This window comes from Ambystoma mexicanum, chromosome 10 (genome assembly GCF_040938575.1).
Source record: "Ambystoma mexicanum isolate Mex_15411 chromosome 10, UKY_AmexF1_1, whole genome shotgun sequence".
Classification (NCBI taxonomy): Eukaryota; Metazoa; Chordata; class Amphibia; order Caudata; family Ambystomatidae; genus Ambystoma; species Ambystoma mexicanum.
Window position 1 is genome coordinate 373,966,762 of NC_090932.1, and position 15,517 is coordinate 373,982,278.

The following is a 15,517-nucleotide window of genomic DNA, read 5'->3' on the forward strand; positions in this document are numbered from 1 at the left end:
CAATAACTGGAATGTGATCTACTTCAGCCCTCAAATCTCCACCCTTGTATCATTCAAAGTTTTGGCAAAGATCCAATCTGGATGGACAGCATTAATCTACTTTCGCAGGCACATACACAAGGGTGTTGATGTAGGTGTCAGGAAGACATTCGTTCATCCGAAAGCAGATTTCTTCCAAGCAGGAGAAGCCTTTATGTGCTCTAGAAAGATTTTGCATAGGTAGAATGGCAGAATGGACTGAAAAGCAACCAAGGATTGCAAAGAAAATAACAGCGAATGTGATGAAGTCTAGTCGAGGAGCAGAATTTTTTAGTTCTCTGGATGTAGAACTTTAGGATCCTTGCAACATCGAGTGTGTGTAAGAAACTCTCTGCATCAGAAGAGTGATACATGAAAAAGGTAGTAAGTACGATGCGCTCAGTGAGCGTCATTTCTGACAGTACCTTGGGTAAAAATTTCGGGTGCGTCCTTAGTATGACACGGTCTCTAAGAAACAAGGTGAAAGGAGGCTCTGAAGACAGGGCTTGCAGCTCGCTAATCCTCCTGGCTGATGTGATAGGGTTCCATGTGTTACTATCCCCGCAAATATATCGCCATATTTTTGCGGCAATATTGAGCCGTGGACCCTGCGGGGGTCACCCCTGCAACCCATCATTTTTAAATGTACGGGGGACACCCTCGCTCCCACAAATATTCCCCCCCAAAAATATTGCCTATGGCCAGACAGACGACCATATGTACGGCAATATTTTTGGTGGGGATAATATGTAGGGAGACCCATGATAGCTACTAAGAAAGCTGCTTTCCAGGATAAAAACTTTAAGTCACACCTGTGAATTGGTTCGTATGGTGGCTCCATAAGCGCTGCTAGAACCGTGTTCAGGCTCCATGTAGGAACTGGTGTAGGAGTTGGCGGGAAAGTACACAGCAATCCTTTTGATTGCCGGTTTGGCGAGTACAGATTGTTGACCTGAGTTAGTCGTGTATGCTGATATGGCAGACAAATGCACCTTAATAGATGAAAGGGAAAGTCCTGCTTTCGCTAGGTGCAACAAGTACGGTAATATTTGTTCGATGGAAACAGTGCGGGTTCACTGAAGGTGTTTCACACCACTTGGTAAAATGGGTCCATTTCCGAATGTAGGTTGTTCATGTAGAAGGGGCCTTAGAGGCCTTGATTACGTCCCAGCATTCTGCAGGAAGATTCAGATCGACAAATTTTCGCTGCTCGGGAACCATGCATGCAGTGACAGGCTCGCTGGGTCGTGGTGGAGCACCTTACGACCTTGTGCGTTAAGAGGCTCCGATGAGCTTTGAGGCGAATAAGAGGGCATCGAGACAGGTGATGCAGGATTGGATACCAAACCTGGCGAGCCCAATCCGGTGCTATCAGGATCATCGAGCAAGCCAATTCTTTCAGTCTGTGTAGCACTGTCGCTATGAGTGGGATAGGAGGGAAGGCATAAAGGAATTTTCCCGTCCAGTCCACTGAGAAGGCGTCCCCCATCGAGAGGTGTTTTGGATACCTGGAGGCAAACCTTTGGCATTTTTTGTTGGCCTTGGTGGGAAAAAGGTTGATCTGTGGACATCCCCACATGTGGAAAATCCACTGGGTTTCTGCTTCGTCCAGCTCCCATTCGTGGGATGCTGAATAATCTCTGCTTCACTTGTTTGCCAGGACATTGTCCACTCCCGGTAGGTGTTGCGCCTTGATGTGGACCTTGTGATGCAAAGCCCAGGTCCATAGCTTTTGAGCCTCTTGCAATGGCAATTCCGACCTTGTTCCCTCTTGTTTGTTCATGTAGTGCATCCAGGTTGTGTTGTCTGTTTGAACGGTCACCGCCTGCCCTGCCAGTACCGACAGGAAGGCTTTCAGCACCCATCAAATTGCCCTGAGTTCTCACACATTTATGTGCAGCTGAGATTCTTGGGTGGACCAAGTGCCTTTGGTTTGTAGATCTGCTAAGTGCGCTCCCCAGCATCCGTCATGTGGCGAAGGGTTGACGTTGGAGCCTGGAAAAGCATTCCCCATAGCAGGTTCTGTGGCAAGCTCCATCATCGAAGGGCTTTGTGAAAGGCCACTGGTAGTTGTATGGTATCTTCCCATGAGCCGATTGCCTGCTTCCATTGGTGGTCCAGGGTCTCTTGGATTGCCCTCATGTGCAGCCTGCAATTTGGTATGATGAATATGCATGAGGACATCATGCCCAGAAGAGATTTGAGGGTGTGGACCGTGGTCGCCCCGTTGCTTTGAAACCATGAAGTCCAATGAGTTAGTGCAGATATTCTGTCCGCTGACGGTCTTACTCTGGGTATGCTGGTGTTGATTTCCGCCCCCAGAAACAGCACTGTCTTGTTGGGAACGGGGCAGGATTTCTCTTTATCGAAAACCCTAACCCCTTCAAGAGTTTTATTGTTCTCTCCACTGCGGCACACGCCAGTCTGAGTGAGCTGGCCCTTATTAGCCAATCGTCTAAATATGGTAAGCCTTCCGTTCCCGACCTTCTGAGGTATGCTGCCACCGGTGCCAGGCACTTGGTAAACACGCTTGGTGCTGATTTTAGGCCGAGAGGACACAGAACTGCAAATGTGACTCCCCTACGGCGAACCTGAGGAATTGCCTGTGGGCAGGATGAATGGGAATGTGGAAATATGCGTCCTCCAAGTCAAGGGTGGCCAGGCAGTCGTGTTGGTTGAGCCTAGGGAGAAGGTTCTGAAGAGACGTCATCTTGAATTTGATGCGCTTGATAAACTTGTTGAGAGCTCTCAAATCCAGAATCAGTCTCCACTGACCGTTCATTTTCTTCACCAGAAAGAACTGGGAGCAGAAGCCTCTTCCCCTTTGTCGGTATGGTACCGGCTCTATAGCTGCTTTTAGGAGTAGCTTGTGAACCTCCAGCATGACCCGCTTCGGATGATGCACTTTGCGTGGAACGGGGACAAGGAACGGAGGTTGGTCCAGGAATTCGATGGTGTGACCTTCGCGGACCACCTGTAGCACCCACTTGTCTGATGTTTTTAGCCAACGTTGATAAAAACAGCTTACTCCCCCGCCCACCGGGGTGCGTGGTGAGAGAGGAGGAACATGGTCAGTTTTGCTTGCTCTGGGCCTTGGTGTGGTTGGAGCCACTCTTGCCCCTATGGGTGTACCTGTTTGATGACTGATGGTGTCTGTCTTGAAAGGTGTTACTCTATGTTTTTTAATTGTAGGAGGGGCGGCGGCAACCCCTATATTTTGAGGATGCACCTCGAAACGACCGAAAGGATCAATGATCTTTGTCCTTAAGGGAACTGATGGGGTTCCTAGTGATTGTATCGAATGCCATAGCTTCGAATGCAAATGTTTCGAAAAAAATGCATCGAAGAAATTCAATGGGGGGTCTCCCAACCCCTTTTTTTACCCCTTAAAACCCATTATAGTAAAAAAAAAAAAAACCTTTACCTACAAAAAAATGAATTTTTTCGATGCATTTTAAAAAAAAACTTTGGCATTCGAAACTATGTACTCGAAACAATGCCTGGAAACCAACTGATGGCACGTGCCGTATCGGTATACGCTTTAATACCCTTGAGATGGTCGTCAATCTTTTTACCAACAAGGTCTTGCCCATCGAAGGGCATATCCAAGATCTGAGCCTGAACCTCTGGTCTAAAGTTGGTAGCCTTCATCCAGGCTTGCCTTCTCAAGACTGGACCATGGGCCATTTGTCTGAAACCCGACTCTGCTTTGTCAACAGCCGTGTCAATCACAGCTTCATTGATGAGTGGTGAGATTCTTTCATCGACTATTGCTTGGAAGTGGCCAATTTCGACAACAACTTAGTCGTGGACGACAAGGTTTGAAGAGTCGGTGTTGAGGTCTTGGGTTTCGTCGAAAGTTTACTCGTCGACGGGCCTCTGTAGCCGGTGCCGCTAGTAGACGGCGTTTTCGATAACAACTGCCCCCTCGCCCCCAACCTGGAATTTTTGAAAATATGTCTCCTTACCTATGGAAGAGGTTTTCTCGTCAGGGTGCTTTTTCTTTTGGTCTCCAGATCCTACGAATGGAGATAAGAGATGACAATTCCATATTTTTCTTGCTTTTAAGGGAGAGGAGCTTCTTTCCACAGAAGAGGCCCTTCTTTTTGAAGTTTGCCTCTCTGAAGGCTTCATAGACAGTACAAGGGCTGTCTTAGCTGATTCTTCATCAGACGAGTGTCCTCTATATTCTAAATATAGAAGGACTCTTCTATGTCTGTCCTGGAGAGTTTTGTAAGAAAAAGTCTTGCATCTAACACAGTCCCTGAAAAGGGATGGCTTCTTGGTAGTAGATTCCTCCGACATGGTGTAAAGAGGATTCACTCGACAAATTTTGAGTGAAAACAGGTGTTTTCTGGGCCCAAAAACACTGTACAGGAAGAGTTTGATCAGGTGATCAAGGTAAAGCTGTTTGAGAAAAAATTATTAAGCTAACAGCAAAGAAAAATCAAAAAGCTCAGAGAGCTGATGGTTCCCTCCAGTCTGTTAGACTGCAGTGAAAAATCTGAAGATGGCTGCAGGGGCAGAGCTTAAACCCTGCCACCTCATTGGGTAGGGCCATAAGGACCAAAGTGAGGTGGAGGGACTACACAAGTGAATAGCTCATAGGCCATAAGGGGAATCTACATTGTATTTCTATGGAAATAATGCATACATATTTAATTTTTTAATAACTATTTAAATCATGGAGGATTCCCAGTCTGACGACGGGGAATATTCAAGCATCTGAATCTATGAAAGATCCAATGCTGGAGAAAAAAACGTTGCACCGACGCAAGCGGTGCGCCAGGAACAACGGACTCAACCCTCCATCCAGAAGGTTGACAGGCGCTCCGCTCTGTGTGCACTCACTGACTGCCCGGGCATTTAGGTTGGCACTCGCCTGACAAGCATGGGAGTGCCTGAAAACTTTAGTGGCCGCCCCCAGGTGGCTTCTAGCCAATGCCGGGCCCTGGGCATTATTAGGTACCGGCGCTCCCCACAGTAAGGGAGCATGTTTCAGCCCTCTTGGGCTGTATTTAAATTGAAAGGGGCTGCCCCTTTTCAAGCAGCAGACTAGGACTCCCTAAGCCACACCTGGCAGACATGGCCCAGGTGGAGATGTTTTGTGGGTGATTTCAACGCTGTAGACAACACTGGGCTGCATCTGACATATGCAGCCCACCCAACTTAAAATAAAGTGCTGCTGCTACCTGTTGGGCTGCTCCTAGACTAAGCAGCCCAGAAACATACAAGACTTTTGCCCCCCCCCCACACACACTATTGCCGCTGCTGCCTACAAATCAAAACTGCTTGCCAAAACCACCTCAAGAGCATCAAGACCAGTAAGCACACCAAGACAGAGCAGCAGCAAGGAGCTTGAGGGGTAAGATGTTTTTAGATATAGTTTTTTTATGCAGTGAACTGTATGAAGGGCTATTTTTATTTTGGTGAAGGTTTTTTACTTTAGACACGCAGCTGCTTAGGGTTAGGTTAAATTGCATATAGTTTCTTGTGATTTCCCCTTGTTTCAATGAAACGGTCAAAAGAAACCTGCTACTGGAAAGACCAAAGTATAAGCAAAGTATCCCCCCTTCTCTGCCTTTCCTTTTGTGGGCCAGTTATTGTAACCCAGTGTTTTTTTCCGTAGGGGTATTTCGGAAAATCCTACCATAACCTTCTGCCCTTTGATACTCATGTCACAGGGCTCACCGGGGTTATTTTGGACCCAGGTAAGTGGGGGTCAGAGACAAGTAAGAGGCGGGTCAAGTCTTCAGTAAAGTTATAGAAGTACATTGTGTGCCCGCCTATACCCGTATTCCAATAAGGTTCATGGTAGATCCCCCCCACATATATTTTCAGAAGGGTTGTGAGCTAATGACAGTAGCAACACAAACAGCTCTAGTACAATGAACCCAAAAGAAAAGAAATCTCCAATCAGGGTTCTAGAAAATAGAAACTTTCAATGCAAATAAACTAATTAAAAAACACTAGAAATGCCCAGTGTAAAGAAACAGAATGCAGATCTTTGACGTGAAAGGGCACTCCAGATTGATAAGCAGGGGTGAACAGGCAATACACTGCAATGTTAATTGTTCCAGGTTGTGTCTTTGCAAGGTATAGCAGCGAGGCTTAAAATGTCACTATGGTCTTTGAAAATGGAGCAGTGGGACAGGGTCTCTTTCAACATACCCGAGTTCTTGTTTTTGGGTGCTCAACAAAGGCAAACTGGGCTACTAGGTGGTTTGGCTTCAGTCAAGCTGATGTAAAGACATTTCCAGTCATGCCCCAACACTTACGAGTTGACACTGGGTTGGTTCGAGGTGCGGGCTCTTGGTTGATCAAGTCAGTGCTCGCAATGATCGAGTCAATGACTTACAACGGTTCAGAAGGGCAGTTGAGTCTGCAGTAAGATGATGCTTCTGCTGAGTGAAGTCTATGAATGAGACTCGCAAGCCAATGCCTTTCAATAGGTCGAGGTGATCAGTTGCCTCCAAGGAGTCAAGCTGGGTTGATCAATGTGGTTTGCAGAAATGGTTCAAGCCAGAGTCCGGGTGGATCGAAGTGCAGCAAGCTGTAGAGTGCCAAAAGCAGTTATGCTGGTTCTGTGGTAGCTCAAACTGCTTCGAGTAGGCTCACAGGAGTAGTCTTCGAGATGATGAAATAGGGTGCAAGCTGCTTCTTGACTTCTGTGAGGTGCGATCCAGCGTCTCTAGGACAAGTCTAGTGCTTCCCTTCACATGCTTCCACTCCAAAATTGGCTGGCAACTACATGCGATCCATCACCTTCAGTGAAAAGGATCCTGGTTGCGGAGCCACATCAAGCAGAGGTGCCTTGGTCCACAGCAGCTCACACCCATTGTTCCATGGCAATGGTTTGGGAGGAAAGCCTGCCTCCTCCTTGGACCCCATGGGTGCCTTCTGTCTTCACCTATGTGACAGGGAAATGGCCTATCCAAAAGTCCTCTAACACAGGTCCAGGAAGTCTTTTTTGGTCTTCAGAGACCAAAGGCTAATTCAAGAAAGAGGGGCATCGGTTATAAAGGCAATATTTCACAGCATTGGGTCAAGGCAAGTCTGCTGTAAGCAGACCAATCCAGGCTGTTGTAACAATTGCTTTTGCCATCTGACATGATCATCATATGCAAGATATGGAGGGTAGCAGGCGGTTGCGAGCACTAGCAGAAACCAAGATAGTGGAGTCACTCGCTCAGCCTACCGCTTTCCTTTGGCTACTCTACCTCCATCCCCTTCCCCTGCTGACTTCAAGGGCCCTTCAATGGCCAGCACCAAGGTGAGTGTGGCTTTTTTAGGAGAGTGCTGCCTTCGAAGCAAACCTCCCCAGTAGTTCTCCTTGGGAGAGTGCCTTGCTCTATAGGTGGGTGTTGCCCGTCCTGCAGGTAGAGCCAAGGCAGTTTGACCATTGCCCCCCACAGCAGTTGAGACATCAAGGCCAGGAGATTAATACACCTCACACTCGGTCATAGCTGAAGCCCCGATAACAGAGCTGACACTTGTGTAATATCAAATTGCTGTGGCTGTACAAGTGTTCCATCATTTGAGTCACTGTACTGCAAGACGGCATGGTTTATTTTTTTATAGATTGTGCCGCTAGGCTGACTAGCGTCACATAATTATTGTAATTTGAATCAGAGACTGCTATAAAAGCCACCTCTGCCTAATGACACTTTTCCAGATGCTGTCAGGAATGCACGTGACTTTTGAACCTGTCCTGTGCCACTACAGAGCATATGTGTGCACTATAATTTTGTCATGGAGCATTAATGTTGGGCAGAGTCTGGTTAGCAGACTGCCCTCTTTCAGAAACTGAATTACCTGCATTATTTTATATAATAAAAACAAATAAAAAAAGCTTGGGCTACCCCATCCTCAAGGGTGGACAATCTGTCATCTGAGTGTAAATCAGATTGCTGCTAGAGGTAGACTTACAAATAAAATAAAAAAATAATAATACATTCTGCACTTGAATATTTAATCCACACTCAACAGGTCAATGAAAATGGAGGGCCCAAAAATGTGCATACATTTAATATGCAAATCAATATCATGAATATTAATGAAGGGTATCCTGTAAACTGGCATGGATCCGGCCCTCGGGGGCCTGGAGTTGGACAACCCTCTAGAGGTACTATTCAATTTATAAAACAGAAGACTTTACTCAAACATTATGTCCGGAACCTTCACCTCATTTACACACAAAAAGCCCAAAGGAGCAATAACACCAACACACTTTACAGCTCTTCAGAATATGCCTGTCCCTATTTCAGAGCACCTCCATTCACCTACATAACTGGGTTCACCTTACCTGGAAGTCTGGGTTTGGTCCCTGGCTGAGGTCGTAGCCGTAACTTCCGATAGTCATTAACCCAACCATTTCCAAAGATGGGCACTTCTTAATGATATGATCCACCGTTGCCACTGTTTCTGTTGGCGGGAGCCCGTGCTTACCTGAAGAAGAGTAATGGATTTCAGAGACAGAAAGTGGTCAACATAGGGACCCAACCCAAATAAGCATCCAAAAATGAAAGTGTGCAACATTTACCATTTGACCTCATCGTGCGTCTGATCATTTGGGAGCTAATGAGACTTACAGTGGAATGGTATACGGGTTATAGCTACATGGCTTTTAAACCCGTTAAGCAAAACCTTGTGTCCAATTCCCAGGTTTGATTAAACTAGCACCCACTATTTCCTACTTAAGATTACTGATGCTCATGTTAAAGACCCCCAAATCATGTCCCCTACAAAGCCAACCTTTTCAGATGTCCTGCAGCTCACCTAATGCAGGGTTCGAGAAGGATTTTACTTTAAGGAGCTGAAAGCAGCTTGTGGGTATTCAGCATCACTTAGGAAGCAGGCGATATCTCTTGGAAACCAGGATCTCTTATATAACATTCCACAAATAACTCCCATATAAGATGCAAACAATAACTTTGTCAATTATATAGAAAGAAGTTATGTTTCAAATGTATTCCTAATGTGTCTAAATGCTCATGTATACACATCCCCAAACAGAAAATGAATGTCACATAGGTATGTTTGCAAAGCACCAGTTGGCCTGGGTGCCAAATGTAGCTGCTTGTAACTGTTGGTGTCAAGCCAACCACGCTCTCCTAATCTATGGCCAGGAGCTAAATAGTTTCCAGGTCCCAGCAATTTCGAATCATGTAATGTAGTGGTGGTTGAGCAGCTTACGCACACTTCTCTGAAGTTGGGGCAACAGAATTTAAGTATAACAGTATATTCTGTTACGTAAAGGTCTGTCCATACACATCAGTTACAAGTGCTTTTATTGGATCTGTTATTTGACCAAAGTATATTGAATCGCGGTGTAATTGACCGTAGCCGATTTTGCCACAATTCAATTTGTACTTGTGTCAAACACAGATCCATGATCACCAAACCTCCCCACGTCCCCCCTACTTACCTGTTCGCTGGCCGCCGCTCCTCCTGCAGCACCAGTTCTATCCCTCTAACATGGGGCAGATCTGAGGCTGCAGGGTCCTTTATTTTGGAGGGTGGGGGGGGGGTTTGTGTCCCTGCTCCCAATGTTGAGGAAACGGGGGACACCCCCGCAACCCCCTTGGATCTGAAAATACTGAACATGGGGAGAGGGGGACACCCCTGCAACCCTGCTCTTCGCGTTTGTTTTTCAGATCCAAATTGATCAAATAAATTTGAACTAATGCTAGTGACCGACTCCGGTCAAATCTACCATTCGTTAAAAAATGTTGATCAATTTGGGTAATACCCCTTTATTTATGTTTTTACCTGCCAAGTAAAATATAACTTTGCCTGCAGGATCCTGATGAATTGCTCGCCTTTGTTTTTTTTTTGTATTCTTTTTTTTTTTAAAGTGTCTCTGGTGAGTCACACTTGGTCCCCCTTTCAACTTTAGTCTAACTGTTACTAAATGCCAGCATTCTGTGATTGCCAAAGGTTGTGTACTATGTTATAGACAGGCCCAATACTTTACTACAGACCAAAGTTGTCCTATGGGAAAAATTCTAGAGGTTTTAGTCTACTTCCGTGTGTGTCCGCCTGAGACGTAACTAACTCCGGACACTAATGCAAGTTATTAGCCCAAGTTTATCTTACAAGCTGGTGGTATCCTGGAGCTACCGGCCTGTCAGAAGTTCCATCGAGTTTTAGAGACGTTTCTCGGTTTACATCTCTCCATTATTATTCTCAGATTACTGAGAGCAACTGGTGGAATTCCATGAACAGAATTTCACTCATTTTTAACCACACTACTCGTACTTTTATACATCTTTATAGACCACTGGGATCTGATTCATCTCTTCTGCGAAGGATTAGCTAATTTGTTTGCTTTCGTTCTAGTTTCATCTGGCCTTTTTATTGTTTTGGGTAATTACAATATGTGATTTGAAGATATGACAATCCTGTCCACTACGAATGACTTGGACTTTGTCGTTTTGGGTCCTCAAATAATGGCATCTCCACCTATCCACCAACACCATACTTTGTATGCCATTTTTGTAGATCTTGGCTTAGTTTCAAAATGTCTATTTTCTTTTCGTCAGACCACTATCTGATACACTTTAAACATAATCTTCCTTCACTATCAACAAATTTGGCTCCAGTCTAAAATGTTATGGCCCAGAAATGGAATAGCCAGTAGAACCTTTTAGCTACACAGCCTCTTTAAAACTGGGTACTAACTTAGAAGCCATGTAGGTTATCTGTTCTGAATGGATCTCCAGCATTTAAGAACAAGTTACTTACCAACTGTAACGTTCTTTCGATTGGGTGTTCCTCCCACGTATTCTTCATCTTAGATATATCCTTACCTTCAGCTTTGCTGCTTCGGAAAAATGTTTCTCTCCACCATGGGGTGCTATGCTCGAGGCTGCAACATCGATGTCCCTCGGCGGCATCCGTCAAGCGCCGACGTCATCTGCTGTATAAATGCCTCGAGCCGCGCCCGTTGGCCTCAGTTCCGTTTTTTCGTATATTGTAGCCAGTGAATTGTAGATAATGGCATGCCACTTTTCACCCAAGCTTTTAAAAAAGGAACTTTGAGTGTAAACCACGTAAACTGTACTGTGGGGTAGGCTGGGAGGGTCGATGAGGAATATGTGGGAGGAACATCCAATCGAAAGAACGTTACAGTTGGTGAGTAACTTGTTCTTCGATTGGATTGTGTCCTCCCACGTATTCCTCATTTTAGAAAGACTCCCAAAGAAGTTTAATATTGGAGGAGGGAGTACAGAGATATCAATCGTGTACAGAATAAAGTACTGATTTATCAAAGAGACCTCCCTGTGAAGAAATCGAATCTAGGGCATAGTGTTTCATAAATGTGTGCATGGATGACCAGGTGGCGCTGCGCAAATATCTTGCCCTGGGACACAGTTGCCATTCCCCTGGTTGAATGAGCTCTCAGCCCATCTGGAGGATCTTTCCCAGCCAATATATAACATTTTTATAGCCAAAATTATCCATCTGGACAAAGTTTGCTTAGTCACTGCCAGCCCCAATTTATGGTCAGTGTATCCCACCAGGAGTTGGTCACACTGACGTAATTTTGCCAGTCTTGAAAAATAAAAACTAAAAGCCTTCCTAGGGTCTCAACTGTGTAGTCTTTCCTCCTCCTTACTTGCGTGAGGGGGAGGGTAAAAAGCAGGCAGTGTTATTTTTTGTGACAGGTGAAAATCAGATCATTTTTGGCAGAAAAGAGGGTTTGACCCCAAGAACAACCTTATCTTTGTAAAAGACGGTGTGAGGAGGTCTGCTAGAAAGTGCCTGCAACTCACTAACGCTGCGGGCTGATGTAAATGCCACTAGAAGTATGGTTTTTAAAGCAAGGAGCCTTAACTGACAAGAATGTAAAGGCTCAAACGGGATGCGTGTGAGGAACTTCAATACTAAGTTTAAGTCCCACACAGGTACTTGAAAAGGTATTGGAGTAAACGCATTTGTAAGACCTTTTAAGAATTGGGCAATCAAGGGTATTTTGAAATAAGATTCTTCCTCTGAGGAGCGCTTAAAAATGGATAGCGCTGCTAAATAACCCTTTATCGTGCCAACCTGGAGCCCCATATTGGCCAAGTGTAGCAGAAAGACAATATTGTGGGAATATTACACTGAAAAGGGTCCACATTCTTATCTCTGCACCAGTTACTGAACTTGTTCCAACAACACCGGTACAAAGATTTAATTGCTTGTCTTCTGGCCGAAAGCAAAATCTCCATAACGTCATCCGGAAGGTCCCAATCCTTGTATCTCAGCCTCTCGGAAGCCATGCATGAAGGTTGAGTGTTTTGACCTCTGGATGGAGAACCCGACCTTCCACCCGAGAGCAAGTCCTCTCTTTGTGGAAGACGTATTAGAGGGCAGATGGACATGTCCAGAAGGTCTGGGTACCATGTTCTCCTGGCCCAAATCGGGGGCAATTAGGATCATGGTTTTGCTGAACATCCTTAGCCTCCTGATTACTTGAGTGATCACAGGACTGGAGGAAACTCATACAGGAGTGGAAATTCCCAGTCCACCACGAACGCGTCTCCTAGAGCTCCTCTCGGAGGAAATTCCCCTGAGCAGTACAGTTCGCACTTGACACTGGTCGTGAACAGATCCACTTGAGGGGTTCCCCAAAGGGCGACAATCTCTTGAAGGACTTCCTGAGCTAGTTCCCACTCGTGGGAGACTGTCCTCTGTCTGCTCAGAGCGTCCGCCGCTGTATTTTGCTCTCTGGCTAGATGAACTGCCGACAGAGAGACCCCTTCTTGTATTGCCCAGAACCAGAGCTGCATTGCTTCTCTGCACAGTGGTAGTGACCCTACCCCTCCTCTCTTGTTGAGGTAGTTCATGGCCACCGTGTTGTCTGTCATTATCAGGACATTCTTTCCCCGTACAGAGGGCAGGAAGGCCTTCAGCGCTAGTCTTGATGTGTAGCTCCAACAGGTTGATGTGTAGTTTGGACTCCGATAGAGACCAACGACCGCTGATTGTCAACTCGTTGGTGTGAGCTCACCACCCTGTGAGTGAGGCGTCCATCACTACTGTCATCTCCGGCCATGGTTGCCAAAAAGATTCTCCCTTGAGGATATGTTCTCTCCAAGCCCACCATCGAAGATCCAGTGCTACTCTGGCTGGAACTTGCAAAAGATCTGACATTTCCCCTGCAAATTGGGACCATTGAGTCCTGAGGTCCCATTGAAGGGATCTCATCCTCAATCTGGCTTCAGGCACCAGAAAAATGCAGGATGCCATAAAACCGAGCAACCTGAGAAAATTGAAGGCTGGTAGATGCTGGGCATTCTGGAATTTTGTTACCATCTGCAGAACATGGTGAGCTCTCTCTTCAGGAGGCGAGGCTTTACCCAAGCAAGTATCCAGGACCGCTCTGAGTTTCTGTGATGGTATCATGTTTACTTTTTTCAATTCAGAGAACAGAGAAAAGCCCAGTCTGAAGGAAGTGGCAGGTCTTGGATAGATGCTCCTGGGCTTGTTTCGGAGAACGTTCCCTGATCATTCAATCATCCAGGTATGGGTAGATGTGAATGCCCCCTCTCCTGAGACTCGCTGCCACCAACACCATCAATTTGGTGAAAACTCTCGGGCGGAGGTCAACCCGAAAGGCAGAACTCAAAACCGATAGTGAGAATTGTCGATCGCGAACCTCAGGTACTTCCTGTGTTTGAGATGTATTGGCACATCAAAGTAAGCATCCTGAAGGTCCAATGATACCAATCAGTCTTGGAGCTGGAGAGCCTGAAGGATCTGAGTGTGTGACCATCTTGAACTTATCCTTCCTGAGGAACTTGTTCAAGTTTCTCAAGTCTAAGATGGATCTCAATCCTCCGTCCTTCTTTGGTATAAGAAAATATAGGGAATACCAACCCTTGTTCCTCTCCGCTACAGGTACATGTTCTATTGCACCTTTCTGTAGCAGGGTTAAGATTTCCTGCAACAGGAGCGGGTCTGGATGTTTGGCAGAGTTGTATCCCGACGGGTGATTCTGAGGTTTCTTTTGAAAAGGAAGGCAGTACCCTTGGGATACTGTTTCCAGTGCCCAAGCATCTGAAGTAATGCCCCGCCATTCTTCCTGATTCTGCAAGATCCTGCCTCCCACCGGGGTCTTGTGTGACAAAACCTCAGTGGCTTTGCGGCAGCTGCAGCAGCGGCTGAAGGGACAGTTGCTGTTGCTGGGGCAGATCTAGTACCTTTTCCTCTCCCCCGAGGAAATTTCCTTTGTCCCCCTTGGACTGGCCTGTCCCCTTCCCTTCCCTTTCCAAATGAGGAATAAAATCGAAAGGGATGACCCCTCCAGGAAGATGAGCCGTTGTAGGGACGTTGTTGAGGTTGTCGTATAGCGGCACTAAGTGATTTTGCTGCTGCTTTGGAGGTCTGCAGCTTCTTCAAACTTTCATCCGCCTTGCAGCCGAACATCCTTGAGCCGTCAAATGGCATATTGAGAAGTCTTGCCTGCACATCCGGTGCAAAACCAGACTTCCTCAGCCACGCAAACCTATGTAGCACAGTACTAGACACCATGGACCTACTGATGCTTTCAGCCGTGTCCAAACCTGATTGAAGGCATTCCCCCGTAGCCTCCTTTCCATCCCTTACTATTGACAGGAAACCTTACCGTTCCTCATCTTCAGGGATGTGTTCAGCTGCCGCTGTCATACAGTCCCACAGGGTGTATGTAAATCTTGCAAGGGTGCAGTACATTTGTAAATTTTAATGCCATGCTCCCCGAAGAAAAAAATCTTTCCGGACCATGCATCGATCTTCTCTCTATCTTGGGGAATTGTAGGATATGCCGCATTCCTGGTAGAAGTAGCCGCCTGAACTACAAGACTCTCAGGTGATGGGTGTTTACTCAATTATTCAGGATCTGAAGAACAGGGGCTGTATTTTGAAATGTATTTTTTATTTACTGCCGGAGTAGACTCAGGGTTTTCCCATGCAGTGGTCACTTTCCTTTGTAGAGTTACGTGAAAAGTAAGTATGGGGTCTTGTTGAGGTCCCCCCAAAAGGATGTCAATCATATCATCCTCCTTTCTGCTCTACCCCATAAATTCAGTTACCCTGTTCATTAACTTTCTGTATCCTGCATCAGCATGCTCAGCCAGGTCAGGCTTTTCAAAATCATATTCTGGAGATGTGTCCAGACCACTTGCTGACTGCAAGCACTCATAAGTCTGCCATCTTAGATTGAGGATCAAACTCCTCAGGGACCTGTTTTGTTCCAAATTTCACACCAGCTGGTGAAACATCTTTCTCTCCTGATGAACCTCCCTCATAAATGGTGGACATGGTTTTAAAGAAATCTTGCCTACTTTCAGAGTGAAATAATTTCTCAGGTGGCATAGACTTCGACACAGATGTCGATTTTGCAACAGGAATGAACGAAAACATCGACAAGGGCGTCGATGTTATAGGTATCGCCTTCAATACCATCGAGGTAACCTTCGACACTTTTGAAGGAATGGTCAACACCGTCAAAGGAATTGTCGAAGGAGCCTTC

The 15,517-nt window shown here is 46.0% G+C and overlaps 1 protein-coding gene across 1 annotated transcript in view; it reads right to left on the reverse strand.

The window, feature by feature from the left end:
- Nucleotides 1–15,517, reverse strand: part of PLPBP (pyridoxal phosphate binding protein) — a 416,942-nt gene that overhangs the window by 111,935 nt on the left and 289,490 nt on the right. The window contains exon 6 of the mRNA XM_069617960.1: nt 8,324–8,466. Within this exon, the coding sequence (XP_069474061.1) occupies nt 8,324–8,466 (143 nt within the window). The remainder of the gene's footprint in view (nt 1–8,323; nt 8,467–15,517) is intronic.